Source organism: Conger conger, chromosome 7, assembly GCF_963514075.1.
Source record: "Conger conger chromosome 7, fConCon1.1, whole genome shotgun sequence".
NCBI classification, from domain to species: Eukaryota; Metazoa; Chordata; class Actinopteri; order Anguilliformes; family Congridae; genus Conger; species Conger conger.
Window position 1 is genome coordinate 34479824 of NC_083766.1, and position 13536 is coordinate 34493359.

Here is a 13536-nt window from a genome sequence, read left to right on the forward strand (position 1 = left end):
TTAAGGAGGCGGATCCAGCAGGTCACAGGGGCAACGCACTACTCACGGAACAAGGGCTTGAGTGGATCCAATGAGATCACGCCGCGTTCTGGGCCCTATGGTGAGAATAAGCCGGCGATAGCAAGGCAAAAAGCAAGAAATCCAGCGTAGCCCAGCGTTATAGGAGAGTACATGGAAAGATATACTTCGGCTGCAGTAAGCGCTGCAACACTGTAAACTTCAGTAAAGCAAGATACTAGACCAGAAGAGCTCACACAATATTTTGGTGCTATTTTCTTTTGTATCTATAGTACTATTGAGCTAGCGGCGTGCTAAAGGTAAGTTATGTCATGCTATCGATAACTTGCGTTCAGAGTGGTACCGTTAGCTAGCTAGCCAGTTAATTAGCAGGCTTCAGATGACATATTTTGGCTAGCCATTGCGTGGTCAGAATCAGTTTGCTATATATTCAGCCAACTAGTCAATTAATTGCTAGGAGACGTAAATTTGTTCGGTAACGTTACAATGTAACCGGTAGTAGGTTACAGGCAACCTACCCAGTGGACTGTAACAGTTTCTTCCTCAGGAAGTGAGCTGTGCGCGTGCATTCGCAATTCTACGATGAGGTTTGTATTTTAAAGTATGCACATACCAGGACATGCATATGTTGCTGCATAGATACAGAATTGTAGAGCTAATTGCTTTGGAGACTTTCGATTCAGAGGGGGAAGCCCTTTCTCTTTCTCACCAAAAGCAAGCATAGCCGTGCATACGTCACTCAGCGCGATGGCTGGAAATTTCTATGCTTTTGCATTTCAGTGAATGACAACCAACAGCTAGCAAGTGTTTGTACAATGGCCTATACATAACCTTCATATTGTCTATCAGTTGCCTATATGTCATGTTAAAACGTATTTTCAGTTGATAATATTTGAAGATTACGCTTGAACAATTTCAAATAGGCTACTGTATCTCGAGCTATTGTTGGTTACCTGGGTTTAACTGGATGAATTGTAGAGGATGTTTAATCTACGGTCTTGCTGAGACATTTGACATTTCGCACGTTTGGTGGTGCTCTTGAACATGCTTATTGATTGGATCCGGCCAATTGGATTCGTTATGTGATCAAGGGACATAAAGCTCGCCACCCACACCTTATGAAGGATGTAATTTACAACACTCGCTCTTCAGTTTTGTTTCCGGGCCAATCGGATATACCTACGCAATATGACTAGCACTATTGTGATTGATAGAGGTTTCAGTATTGGACTGGTAACGTAGCCTATTTGAATATCAGAAACATTTCACGTGGTGTGTATGCGCTGTAGCTACTCAATAAACCAGATGTGCACAACGATGCCCTGCTTAGGATTTCACATCTGTTCTAATTCATTAATCCACTAATGTGTTTGATCCATCATTCAATTTCCATTGCTTTTGTCCAAAGGTACTTGCAGTTTCTGGAAAACGAGTACCCTATGCTGCCTTGCGTTTACATGAGCAAAGCAATTGTCAGTACTTTTTTTAAAGACACCCTGACTGTGGACAGCGCACAGGCTGAATTGTAATGTTGTGGTTCTTACACACAGGAAACAACTATGTGGAGGGACTCAATTCTCTGGATGCTTTTCTGCTGTTTTCCACTCCTCCCCTCTCCCACAGGTAATTTGATTAAAGTAGAAGACTGTTTTGTTATTTTTGGTTTCCTCTGTAAGAAAGTCATTTTATAACGCTAGTATTGCATTATAAATATATTTGAAACAGGTGCCTTTTTTAACTCTAAGCAATATTGACTAGAGTGTGGACCCCAGAATGGTGACATTAGTGATTTCAACCACTCAGTAGTTTGAACCAATCAAGACTTTTCCTTGCATAGCAACAACAATGTTGTGTCCAAATCAGCAGGCGACTTATGAGTAAGGCTGTGTTTTTGTTGTGGAACATATTGGTTTAAGTAGCAAAGCAGTCGGGGCAAAGTTTTTCAAAATCACAGAAAACTTTGGTGAAAAAGCAGAAGAAATGTCAGACTTTCAAACATTTAATTTATTAAATTCATAGATCCCTTCGCCCAATGTATGCTGGGATAGGCTCCAGCCCCCCTGCGACCCTGTTCAGGATAAGCGGGTTAGGATAATGAATGAATGAATGAATGAATGAAATTCATAGATCCCTCCCTCCCCCTTCACTGTGAACACGCTGACCTTGAACCCCCCCCCATGCATTTGCCATGGCAATTACAACATATTTTCAACCAGCTTGAATTATTGTACAGCTATACAATCTTTTGGTACAGAGTATCAGTCCGTCCACTGCATATTTTGAAACCTGAATTTGAGGACTATAAACACATGCAGAGGGTGAGTCGACATGTCAGTGAACCTTTCAATGATAGGAAGGGATTTACAATGGTCAGAAATCTTACCTATTGTACTTTTAATGTTTCTTTAATATTTTGGCTTGGTTGCTTTAATGTTTATCACAAAAGCAAGGGCTGAAATGACTGTGCTGCTGTCAGATATGCAGCAGATACTACAAGAATTGTTTCTCCTGAATATTTTGTCCGACAGGAAAATTAGTCAGGAACAATTCTTGTAGTATCTACTGCATATCTGACAGCAGCATGATGGTTTGAGGCTGATTTGATACTTTGGATCCTTGATGACTTAAAGCCATTTAGTCAACAAATGTGTATCTGAGTCCCACCCCTGAATTCCCATTGAGATCCATTCCAAGAGTTTTAGTATTGCTTGTAGGACAACCTGAAAATAAGATATCCAGACTCTTTTTATTTGATATTGTTAATATGTCTCAAACATTGGAATGGGTGACTACATATAAAAAGTGCTGTAATTACTTGAACCATATTTTGGTGAAGCCAAAATATATAAAAATACCATTTAATAAAAGTATGAATTGTTTGATTACAAACCGAGAAAATATAATATTAAATCAGAAAAAGCAAAAACAGACAGTGACCCACTTTTGAATGGTTGTGTAGGTTATCCCTTCCAAACTGAATTCCTGAACTTTCTCCTGGGATAAATAGTTGTATACTAAGCTAGTCCTAACAAATTATCATCCCTTTTTTTGCTCTTTAATGTAAATCCACTTCTGTGTACAGATTCCATAGCTGTGATGTCAGTTGACTTGGGGAGCGAGTGGATGAAAATTGCTATAGTCAAGCCTGGTGTGCCAATGGAAATTGTTCTAAACAAGTAAGATATATATTTTTTTATTACTAAACATTTTTGCAAGTAGGTGCAGAGATTTCCTTGTGTGTGGGTGTTATGGCAATTTAACATAAATTCTTCTGAATGCTGAATTGGTCCGCAATATTCAACTTGCACATACTGTAGCCTCTAATTGTGTCTAACCAGAAAAACAAAAGCAGAGGGGATGTAAAGAGATTTCTTCTATTTGCATATGTTTTCTTTGCCAATTGCTTGGGGACAGTAAATTGCTTTCTGCTCAGGACAAAGGATAGACTAAGTTCTTTGTTAAGCCCGTTTAACCTTTTTCGCAGAAGTAATTTGACAGTCTCCCTCGCATATTTTCCTCTACAATTTCAATTCCCCAGAATTTTAGGTCTTTGCTTATGTATAGAGGATAACATTTTCCAATAATACATCAGGTATCCAGATATTTCACAGTCGGGATAGTCTCCCATTGGGGTGCATGTAGTGAGTATCTTCAGGGTGAATATGCATCTGTTTTGTCTTTCGTTTGTTTTTTGAGCAAAAATAACTTCTCATTCAGTGTTGGCCTAGATTTGAATCAGTTTGTAGCCTCTGTTCAACTTGATGCTCAATGCACCTGTCATAAGCTGCTGTATTGGTGACCTGTACACTCATCCTTGTCTGTGTGTGATGCAGGGAGTCCAGAAGGAAAACTCCAGTGGCTGTGTGTTTAAAGGAGAATGAGCGCCTATTTGGTGATGGTGCTCTGGGTGTGGTAAGCAAGGCTTTGTGAATATTTTACTTCTCTGATTTGTCAGTCGGGCTTGTATTGAGTTACAGAGTTTTACTTGGGTAGCAAATGTGTAAGGAGTGTGTTTTTGGGCTATGATGTGACTAAGGATTCTTTTTATTACTTCGATGTTCAGTCTGTCAAGAACCCCAAAGTGGTGTACAGGTATCTGCAGGACCTCATAGGGAAACAGAAGGAGAACCCTCTGGTGGCATTGTACCAAAACCGCTTCCCTGAACATCACTTGGAAAAAGACGAGGATCGTGGCACAATAATCTTCAAGAACTCTGAGTGAGTCTGTCCCTGAGTTATGACCACTGTAGCCATGTTCCCACAGACAGGAGGTCTTGTGGTTTCAAATCAGAAGATTAGAAAAATAACTCCACTCTACAGGAGCTTACTTGGACTGCTGTTGGTACAGTATAACATGTTTTCCCTTGTCGGCATATTGCTTTTTTGATGATGCAAATAAGCTATGGACCAATGTAGTTAATTTCAGTGATTTCTGTCCAGTTTAATATCCTGTCTTTGTCTTGCAGAGAGATGCAGTATTCACCAGAGGAGATTCTTGGCATGGTTTTGAACTACTCACAAGGCTTGGCACAGGATTTTGCAGGTCTGTAGCGGTCAGGTTTTGCTTACTCACTTTCTTCTTTGCATAACTAATTGGCAATCAAATGTAGTCATGGATGAAATGGGATCACTTTTAATTTCTGGTCTGTTCATTTTTCATCCACAGAACAACCAGTTAAAGATGCTGTGATCACAGTTCCAGCCTTTTTCAATCAGGCAGAGCGTAGGGCAGTCCTTCAGGCAGCCCAGATGGCAGGCCTAAAGGTCCTTCAACTAATCAACGACAACACAGCTGTTGCTTTGAACTACGGAGTCTTCAGGAGGAAGGACATTAATAGCACAGCCCAGGTGCCCCTGTCAGATGCATTTTAAACAAGATCTAACCAACTGAATGTTAACCTGGTGATTAACGGAAGGTCACTTAACAATATTGCGTTCTTGTGTTGCCCCCTATAGAACGTGATGTTTTATGACATGGGCTCCGGCAGTACAGTGGCTACCATTGTCACGTACCAGACTGTGAAGACAAAGGATTCTGGGACACAGCCTCAGCTGCAGATTCGGGGGGTTGGGTGAGTCACAGGCCTCCAGCCGTTACATACACCCAGACCTTCTCTCCCTGGGGGAAATGTGATATCGCTTTAAAAAAGGAAAAGAAACTAAGTGGCTGTGTAAATGGCCGTTCTGCATTGTGACGCAACGCAAACTATGGGAATGGCCCCAGTGCTTTTGTCCTGAACTGAGGCAATTACTTTGTCCTTTTGAATTTCCGAGACGGCTATTTCTGGATTCTGCACGGCAACATTAAGTGATTAAATGTGTGATTCACAGTGTGCCATCATCTCTGGGGAATTATTTGTCCAAGGTGTCTTTAGATGAATAAAAACTTTATCCTATGTTTGTCCTGAAAGATCTGAGAACCGTTTTCCCCTTTTTTGTGTTGGCCTGTGGCTAAAGGTGGGTGGGGAAGGGAAGTGGCTTTGTAGCCATTCAGCTGTATGTATGGGGCGTATAACACGATGGCTAGGTGTTCAGAGCCATTTTGTCAGAGTGGTCCAGGACGCTGGAGTTGGCACCTCTACTTTTTTGACACAGGTTCTTGAATGACCACAGTGAGTCAGGGCTTTGACTCAGCATCAGCATCCCCAGAATACCTTTTTCAGGTCTCTTCAGAACCCATCTTTGTTGTGAGTGTTGTTGTATTGTGGGAAGCCATAACTGGCAAACTGTTTGCATGTCCCAGGTTTGACCGCACGCTGGGTGGGTTTGAGATGGAGCTCAGGCTGAGGGACCACCTGGCCAAGCTCTTTAACGAGCAGAAGAAGACCAAGAAGGATGTGCGGGAGAACGCTCGGGCTATGGCCAAGCTCCTCAAAGAGGCTCAGAGGCTTAAGACCGTGTTGAGTGCCAATGCTGAGCACACGGCACAGGTGAGGAAACCGCTCTACCTGTTTACACAAGGTCGGAATGATGAATTGGAGTTGGTATTGTCTGTCCCTTTCTGCTCGGTTAGGAAAACAACTCCCAGCACTGACATGGCAGTAATCCCAATTGTTCAACTAATATGACCTGTTTGCAAAGCACAGAGAATTGACACCTCCTGCCAGTACAGATTGGAGATGGTTCAGCGTTCTGAATAGGAAGGGTTGCACAGTGCCTGATACTCAGGTTACCCATGCTCCTAGAATATCCTTGAGAGCCCTCACATGGACTTGAAAATGAGATTCTGGGAGAGATACTGATTATCTTTTTTTTTTAATTGTTGCCCATCATCTTAAACCTTCACCTTTTTTGTATTGTGTGCTTCGAACATTATCCTGCATTAGAATCCATTTTCTTTTCCCAATTTTGGGGTTTGGGGTGAGCTTGAAAGGGTTCATCCTGGGACAACATTAATCATTATGGATATTTCTTTGTTCTTGAGGGTTGGAAACATCATGGTATTACTCTCGTTTTCAAGTCTTTTCGATTTTAATGGATGGGTCTTGAACAAACTTTGTAAAGACCTTGAATTGGTGGCGTAAGTATGTGTAAGTCAGGTTTTTTCTGTCTTGTGTAGGTGGAAGGCCTCCTGGATGATATAGACTTCAAAGCAAAGGTGAAACGGACAGAGCTTGAGACACTGTGCAGTGACCTGTTCGACAGAGTTCAGGGGCCTGTCCAGGAAGCACTCGGTTCTGCGGAAATGTCCATGGTGAGTCCGATCCCACCGTGCCTTCCAAGCCCCCTGTTACAGGTGCCATTTTATCTTCCAGTCTTCTCTAGTGTTGTGCCAGACCTTGTCTGTCCAAGCATCTCTTCCCCTATGAGTTCTATGTTATTTGGTGTATGAAGAATATCTCATATTGAGTGAGAATGAGCTTGCTGGTAGTTAACTCTGTGGGTGGATTGCATGCATTCTCTGTGGGTTCCAGGATGAGATCGAGCAAGTTATCCTGGTTGGAGGAGCGACTCGGGTGCCCAAAGTACAAGAGGTCCTGTTGAAAGCTTCGGGAAAGTAGGTTTTTGGATGAAATGGCAGCTTGACTGACAGCATTCTCATGTGCAAGTGGGCCGGAGTGCTTTGATATTCTAATGCCGGTGTGCCATTTCCCACAGAGAGGAGCTGGGGAAGAACATCAACGCAGACGAGGCTGCAGCCATGGGCGCGGTCTACCAGGCTGCGGCGCTCAGCAAGGCATTCAAGGTCAAACCTTTCCTGGTGCGAGATGCCTCCATGTTCCCCATTCAGGTGAGGATGCCAAGAGTGTGATGATCATCAGGGTCCTGGTCATGTAGCCAGAAAGTTGGACTTTGTAGTCCCGTTCATTGTAGTTCTTTTTTCCTGCTTTCACAATTATGTGTAAATTGTATCCCGCTGTTGCCTGCACCCAGGTGGAGTTCACTCGGGAGACAGAGGAAGAGGAGGGGGTGAAGAGCCTGAAGCATAACAAGCGTGTCCTGTTCCAGAGAATGGCGCCCTACCCCCAGAGAAAAGTAATCACATTCAACCGCTACACTGACGATTTCATCTTCAACGTCAACTACGGGGACCTCGCATTCCTCAGTGCACAAGACCTCAGGTAAACATTCATCTGGGGGCTCTGTGCCAATCACAGTAACCCTCGCACAAACACTTTGGGTACTACCATGGGCTACTTTGGTTCTCCCTAGAGGGTAATGCTAGGTGTGGAAAATGCTAATGTGAAAGGGACTTGTAAACTGTTGCCACATTCCTTTCTCAGTGTGTTTGGCTCTCTGAACCTGACCACGGTCAAGCTGACCGGTGTTGGAAGCAGCTTCAAGAAGCACGTTGATGCAGAGTCAAAGGGCATCAAGGCCCATTTCAACATGGACGAGAGTGGTGTACTGATGCTGGACAGGGTGAGTCCCATGTCAGGCTCAGGAATCCTCTGCTGAAACAGACCGGGGCTTGTTAAAGAAAATGTGTGCCCACAAGTTTCGCTTTCACTGAGATTTGTCTGAGCCACTATGTAAATGATTGCCTGCAGGTGGAGTCTGTGTTTGAGACAGAAGTTGAAGAGAAAGAGGAGGAATCCACTCTAACAAGTGAGTGATAATAGTGGAAAAAATACTTTCCTGCTAGTTCTATCCTCTTATTTTTCAAATCGTACATTTCAGTTGAGCTTTATTTCATGTAGGCTCAGCATATAATTGCCTATACATTTTGCATTTTAAAAGTGCTTTGTATCATGTGCCTTATTTTCCACTGTGTATTTTTGCTTTTCATAAGAACTTGGAAACACCATTTCAAGCCTGTTTGGTGGAGGAAGCTCAGAACCCAGTGTAAATGCATCTGAACCTGTCCAGGTAGAGCCTGCCAATGCCACTTTCCACTTGACTGGGTTTTTTTAAATTTTTTATTTTTTGTAACTGTTGAGGATTATTGTCCAATATCCACATAGGATATAAATGATGACCGTGAGGAACAATTTCTCTTGATGTCTTGTGTGAATTGGGTGAATTCTGCTGAATGCACTTTTAAATGTTGGGGGCAAAGGATGAGGAAGAGGTTCCACCAGAGACTGGGAAAGAAGACGACCAGGCCCAGAAGGACAAACCTGCTGAGGAAGAGAAGCAGGAGGCTGGGGAAAATGCAAAGGAGGAGACCCTGGGCGAGGAGAAGGCTGAGGCTGAGAAAGCTGATGCTAATTCGGATGCCCAGGTGAGAATGGAGTGGTCATGTCATGCCCCCCCCCCCCTCACATTATAACAACTGCCGTCATCTAGGTTCTGCTCACGTCAGGGATCTCAAACTCAAATAAGTCTACACATTGTTTCCAAGGCCTAAATTGGCTGTTGATTTGAAAGGAAACCAGAAAACCTCCCGGGCTGGAGTTTCACACTCAGTAAAGTTGGTGAGGTTAATTGGCTGGGCTTTCTTGTGTTACATTGAATCTTTCATATTGGCTGAGATTCAAATTTCAGGCATGCCTTTTAGTTATTATTATTATTATTATTATTATTATTATTATTATTATTATTGTTACAACAGGACCCAAAGGAGGCAGAGAAATCTGAGGAAAAGAAGCCAAGTGAGGAAGAAGGAAAGGCTGAGGAAAAGGAGGATAAAAAAGCCAAACCCCAGAAGAGGACCAAGATCTCGGATGAAATCGGAGTTGAGCTCCAAGTGAATGATATTTTGAACCCAAGCTCCGATCAGATCGAGTCTTCGAAAAAAAAGTTAGAATACTTGTTTTTGCGTTTCTTTTCCCCACTGCTGACGCGATACCTTTTTTATTTTGTTCAGTTGTACTGAAATTGTCTTAAAATAGTTTATTCCTTTGTTTTCTTCAGATTGCAAGACCTCACCGACCGTGATCTGGCGAAACATGAACGGGAGAAGGCGCTGAACAGTTTGGAAGCGTTCATCTTTGAGACGCAGGTAGGCGAGGTTTGATTTGGTCTCTGGGGGGCTGTCCTGCTCCATGCTCTTCAAAGCTTTGCCAGCACTTGCTAAGCCAAGCCCAAATCGGTTCCCCTGTCTTGGCCGGCTGACTGACGCCGGATATTGAGCTTTTCTTTTTGTCCCGGCGTCTCCAGGACAAGCTGTACCAGGACGAATTTCAGGCCGTGGTGTCCGAAGAGGAGAAGGAGCAGATTTCGGGCAAGCTGAGCGAGGCTTCTGAGTGGATGGATGAGGAGGGGTATACGGCTGGCACCAAGGAGTTGAAGGAGAAGCTGTCGGAGCTGAAGAAGCTGTGCAAGGCCATGTTCTTCAGGGTGGAGGAGCGTAGGAAATGGCCTGACCGCCTGGCAGCCTTGGACAGCATGCTCAACCATTCTGCCTTCTTCCTCAAGTAAGTCTGCGTAAGTGTGTGCTCTCTTGGCCAGGTCTCGCTCAAAAGAGGGATTTTTATCACCAGATTTCCTGGTTAAATAAAGGTTTCAAAAAAATTCATGTCAACAAAATGTATGATGTGTTCTGTTCGAGTATAGTCATTTTGCTTAGATGCATACATTTTTTGAATGTCTGGCATTCATTTCTGCAACCGTGTTAATGTGTCGATTTGTATATGTTTGTACATGTAGGAGTGCCAAACTCATTCCTGAAGATGATCAAGTCTTTACTGAGGTGGAGCTAAAGACTTTGGAAAAAGTCATAAATGAGACCACGGTATGTAATTGCTTGAGACTTGTTGTCCATTTACGCCTGGACCAATTTCATTCCAGTTGTCTTCTGCTAAGTCCTAAACAGCATCCATTATTTGGGTACGATTGCTAGCAAGTTAGCATACTAACCAGTGTTTCTTGCCTTGAAAAGCCTCAATTAATGATGTTTCAACCGAAGGAGACTGATTTTGTCACTATTGAAGTAGAACAGGAGTAAAACGACATTGCGTTGACCCTTCATGTTCTTTTGTCAGCTTTGGTTGCTTGCTGCATAGAATATCATGGAAATATTCTGCATAATCCGTGGTACTATTGAGTAGTAGTAATGTGCTATTCGGGCCCGATGTTAACATTAATTTGAAAAACTGAAATCGAGTGTATGAGTCTTTAAAACAAACTAGCAAAGCTTTTGTTTATCAGTCATGTTGTGATTATTTTAAACCCCATATTGGTACAGAACATCATGATGCGTCCGATTGTCTGAAAACGTTTATGATATTTCGGCTTTGTCGTCGACCTCTGGTTGAACCACTGGTTTTTCCCACTGCAGACATGGAAGAACGAGACGGTGGCCGAGCAAGAGAAGAGGTCGTCCACAGAGAGGCCCGTCCTGCTGTCGAAAGACATCGAATCCAAGCTGGCGCTACTGGACCGCGAGGTCAACTACCTGCTGAACAAGGCCAAGTTTGCCAAGCCAAAACCCAAACCTAAGCCCACATCCGCAGAGAAGAACGGCACCAGTACAGAGAAGGGTAAAGCCAATGGCACCGTGGCAGACTCCGAGAAAGTCATCCCACCCAAGGAGGAGCCCTCTCCGGAGAAAGCCCCAGGTGAAGCAGACCCCGTCTTCGTCCCCTCCTCGCCTCTTGCGCCTTAATATTGAGGCAGATTATCGCTTGCAGGTCTTGGGCGTAGTCCTATAATTAAATTGTTTGTCTGCAACAGAAGCACCTGAGGAGGTGCAGCCGGGAGAAGAGCCGCCCACTGTGGAGGATGCTGGGAAAGAGACTGAGACGGAAAAATCGGAGCGCCCAGAAGGAGCATCAAGTACGGGTAAGCATGTCACGGGGAATATACCGAGGTATGGCTGCTATGAGAGCTTCGAGGGGTAATTTAAAAAATGTATTGCATGCCTAACTGCCCAAGAGAAAATGTACCAATGTGTGATAAATGTAGTGTAGTTGAAAATGAATAGGTATTGCCTGTTATTTCTTGTTATCACATTCTAAAGAGAAACTTCAACAGCATTTATTTACAGTAGAAATAAATGTTTACCATTTGCCGCCTGGTTAAGAAATTCTGGTGAAATCCTGATAATTGTTCATTGGCAACATCTCACATTTGTTGAGTGTTTACATGAACTGGCTTATGTATATATATATTCTTTCTTTCTTTCTTTTCTTTCAGAACCATCTGAGAACAATAAATCCGAAAACCATTTGGGAGATGAATTATAAGAACTCTTGGAGGAAAAACAAAATCCATTGTATTTATTGACAATTGTTCAACTTTAATTCCTGCCCCCCCTTTCAACTAATTTAAAGCACCATGTGTCATTGGATCAGTTTGGAGAACCCTTTAGGTGTACATTTTTTAGGGCTCTCAAACTTGAATTGCCCTCATTTTGTCTCTTGGATACTTCCATCTGTCCCTCTCCCCTGCAAACGTATGCGAGACCGTTAAGAAGAGCACTTAGGAGCCTAAGCATACCACAGATATTGCTGTTCCTGAACTTTTTTTTCTTTTCTTTTTTTAAATAATCATTTAATTTTATTTTTGGGCCTTCTACAAATTGATAATCTTTGTAATGTTTATTTCTATATAATGCATCGGAGAATCTTGATGTCCCCGTTAGGAACAAGGGAAGAGTGAGGGCCAGTGAGTTGTGGAAAGCAGAAATGTTTTGAGTGGTCTCTTCTCACAAGTCTGTCTGTAGCCTCAGCTCTGATCATGCTACGATAACCAGTATACGCACAAAGAATGGCAATTTGTCCTAAGTTTTAGACCTCTTATATTTTCCATGTGTCCAACGATTAAACAGGGTCACAAAAACTTTCAGCAATGACAGGCAATGGACTAAGTTGAGGATTATGTGACAGAATGATGAAGTTATCACTTGTTAGGAAAGGGGGATTGAATTGTTGAATTAATGTGTTTGCAAGGGGCTTCTTTCTTTTCCTTTTTTTTGATGGGGCATTTTTGGTGTAAGAATTTCTAGGTGACCATTGGGAATTCTGGACATTATGAAATAGAATTCCATTCTGACACGTGCGTACAGCAGTTAAATGGAAGAATTGTTGCAGTGTTTGCAGCTCTGCTGATGGGAGGTGAAGGCCACAGCCTAAGAATTCAACTGCTCTGCACATCATTTCCCATCAGCACCTCGGTGAAACCATGTGCAGTGTGCAGTGCAGTCTGCTTCCACAGGAGAGAATGTAACACTTTGCAGCTATACAAACTGCAGGAAGCTACTGCAGGATGTGGGGATAAAATTGGAGGGATATTGGAGGAGAATCAGTGTTTGATATTTCAGACATTTGCCTCCATCTTAAAAAAAAAAAAAAAATTAAAAGAAATACTACAATGTACCTCAGACAAAAATTTAGTAACTTATTTGAAATTGTTTTCAACTTTAAACCTTTGTAGTTTTGTGCCATTTCAACTGAACCTGAAACGAGTGCAATACCAAAGGGTATTAGTCTCGTCAACACAATAATTACCCCTACCCCCTCCACCCCACTCCCCAAGTCTCTCTTCAAGTTGAGAATATTTTTGCATGATTTATACATGATTTGTTCTGTTGTGTGGTACCTTCTATTGCATTTTTTCCTCTTCAGTTTGGCTCCATATAATATTGTATGCCTTTTCAATCAGCTGTGTGCAATTTGGAGTTTACTGTGGTATTTCTGTGAATTCGCATTTTCAGGACGAGCTTGACTGCACTGACTTCAGATGACCAGATTCCCTCCCACATCCCTCGTGTTGCTCAAAAGGAATACATAAATAGGTTTTGAAAACTCACTGCTGGTTCCGTACACTTCACTTTGATGCAGTCCTGTCTGGACATGTAGAGCTCGTTGTGGTGTTGGGAGGGGAGAGGGTGTCAATGTTTTTGTTCCAAAAAAAAAAATGTTAATAAAGTCTCTTTTTTTTTTAGTTTTATTTTGCATGTTTTTGCTGACTTGAGGAACTCTAAGCTGATGCTATGATTCTGTTAGGTCTGTTTTAAGTGCAAGTGTTTGTTGGACAGTGGCACGGTTCTGATAATTGCCCTTCACACCATTATGAACAGATATTTTTACTTCCACTGTCTAATTAAAAAAGGAAATTTTTACTTAAGAATTGCTTTAAGTCGCTGCTAGATGCACAATTAAGTGCTTGTGAAAGTGCCATAACAGAAGGAAG

General features: G+C 42.5%; 1 protein-coding gene across 2 annotated transcripts; it reads left to right on the forward strand.

The window, feature by feature from the left end:
• Positions 1–54: 54 nt before the first annotated feature.
• Positions 55–13287, forward strand: hyou1 (hypoxia up-regulated 1). Of its 2 annotated transcripts, none has more exons than XM_061248385.1 (24): positions 55–317; positions 1569–1641; positions 3101–3194; positions 3852–3930; positions 4082–4236; positions 4485–4561; positions 4685–4866; positions 4975–5090; positions 5762–5948; positions 6578–6712; positions 6933–7015; positions 7117–7249; positions 7393–7580; positions 7743–7881; positions 8010–8067; positions 8252–8328; positions 8519–8683; positions 9014–9201; positions 9316–9403; positions 9562–9818; positions 10051–10135; positions 10682–10961; positions 11077–11184; positions 11539–13287. In XM_061248385.1, the coding sequence occupies exons 2-24, from the start codon at positions 1578–1580 to the stop codon at positions 11586–11588; spliced, it is 2988 nt and encodes a 995-aa protein (XP_061104369.1). In that variant the 5' UTR covers positions 55–317; positions 1569–1577; the 3' UTR covers positions 11589–13287. The 2 variants fall into 2 exon arrangements, with proteins under 2 accessions (XP_061104369.1, XP_061104368.1); XM_061248384.1 differs by having other exon boundaries at positions 56–100.
• The last annotated feature ends 249 nt before the right edge of the window (positions 13288–13536 follow it).

Bases quoted from the DNA above. Each gene is read 5' to 3' on its own strand.
- hyou1 (XM_061248384.1), top strand. From the start codon at position 71: ATGAGATCACGCCGCGTTCTGGGCCCTATG. The intron at 7,016-7,116 runs GTAGGTTTTTGG...CATTTCCCACAG, and splicing joins CTGTTGAAAGCTTCGGGAAA to AGAGGAGCTGGGGAAGAACA. The intron at 9,202-9,315 runs GTTAGAATACTT...TGTTTTCTTCAG, and splicing joins ATCGAGTCTTCGAAAAAAAA to ATTGCAAGACCTCACCGACC.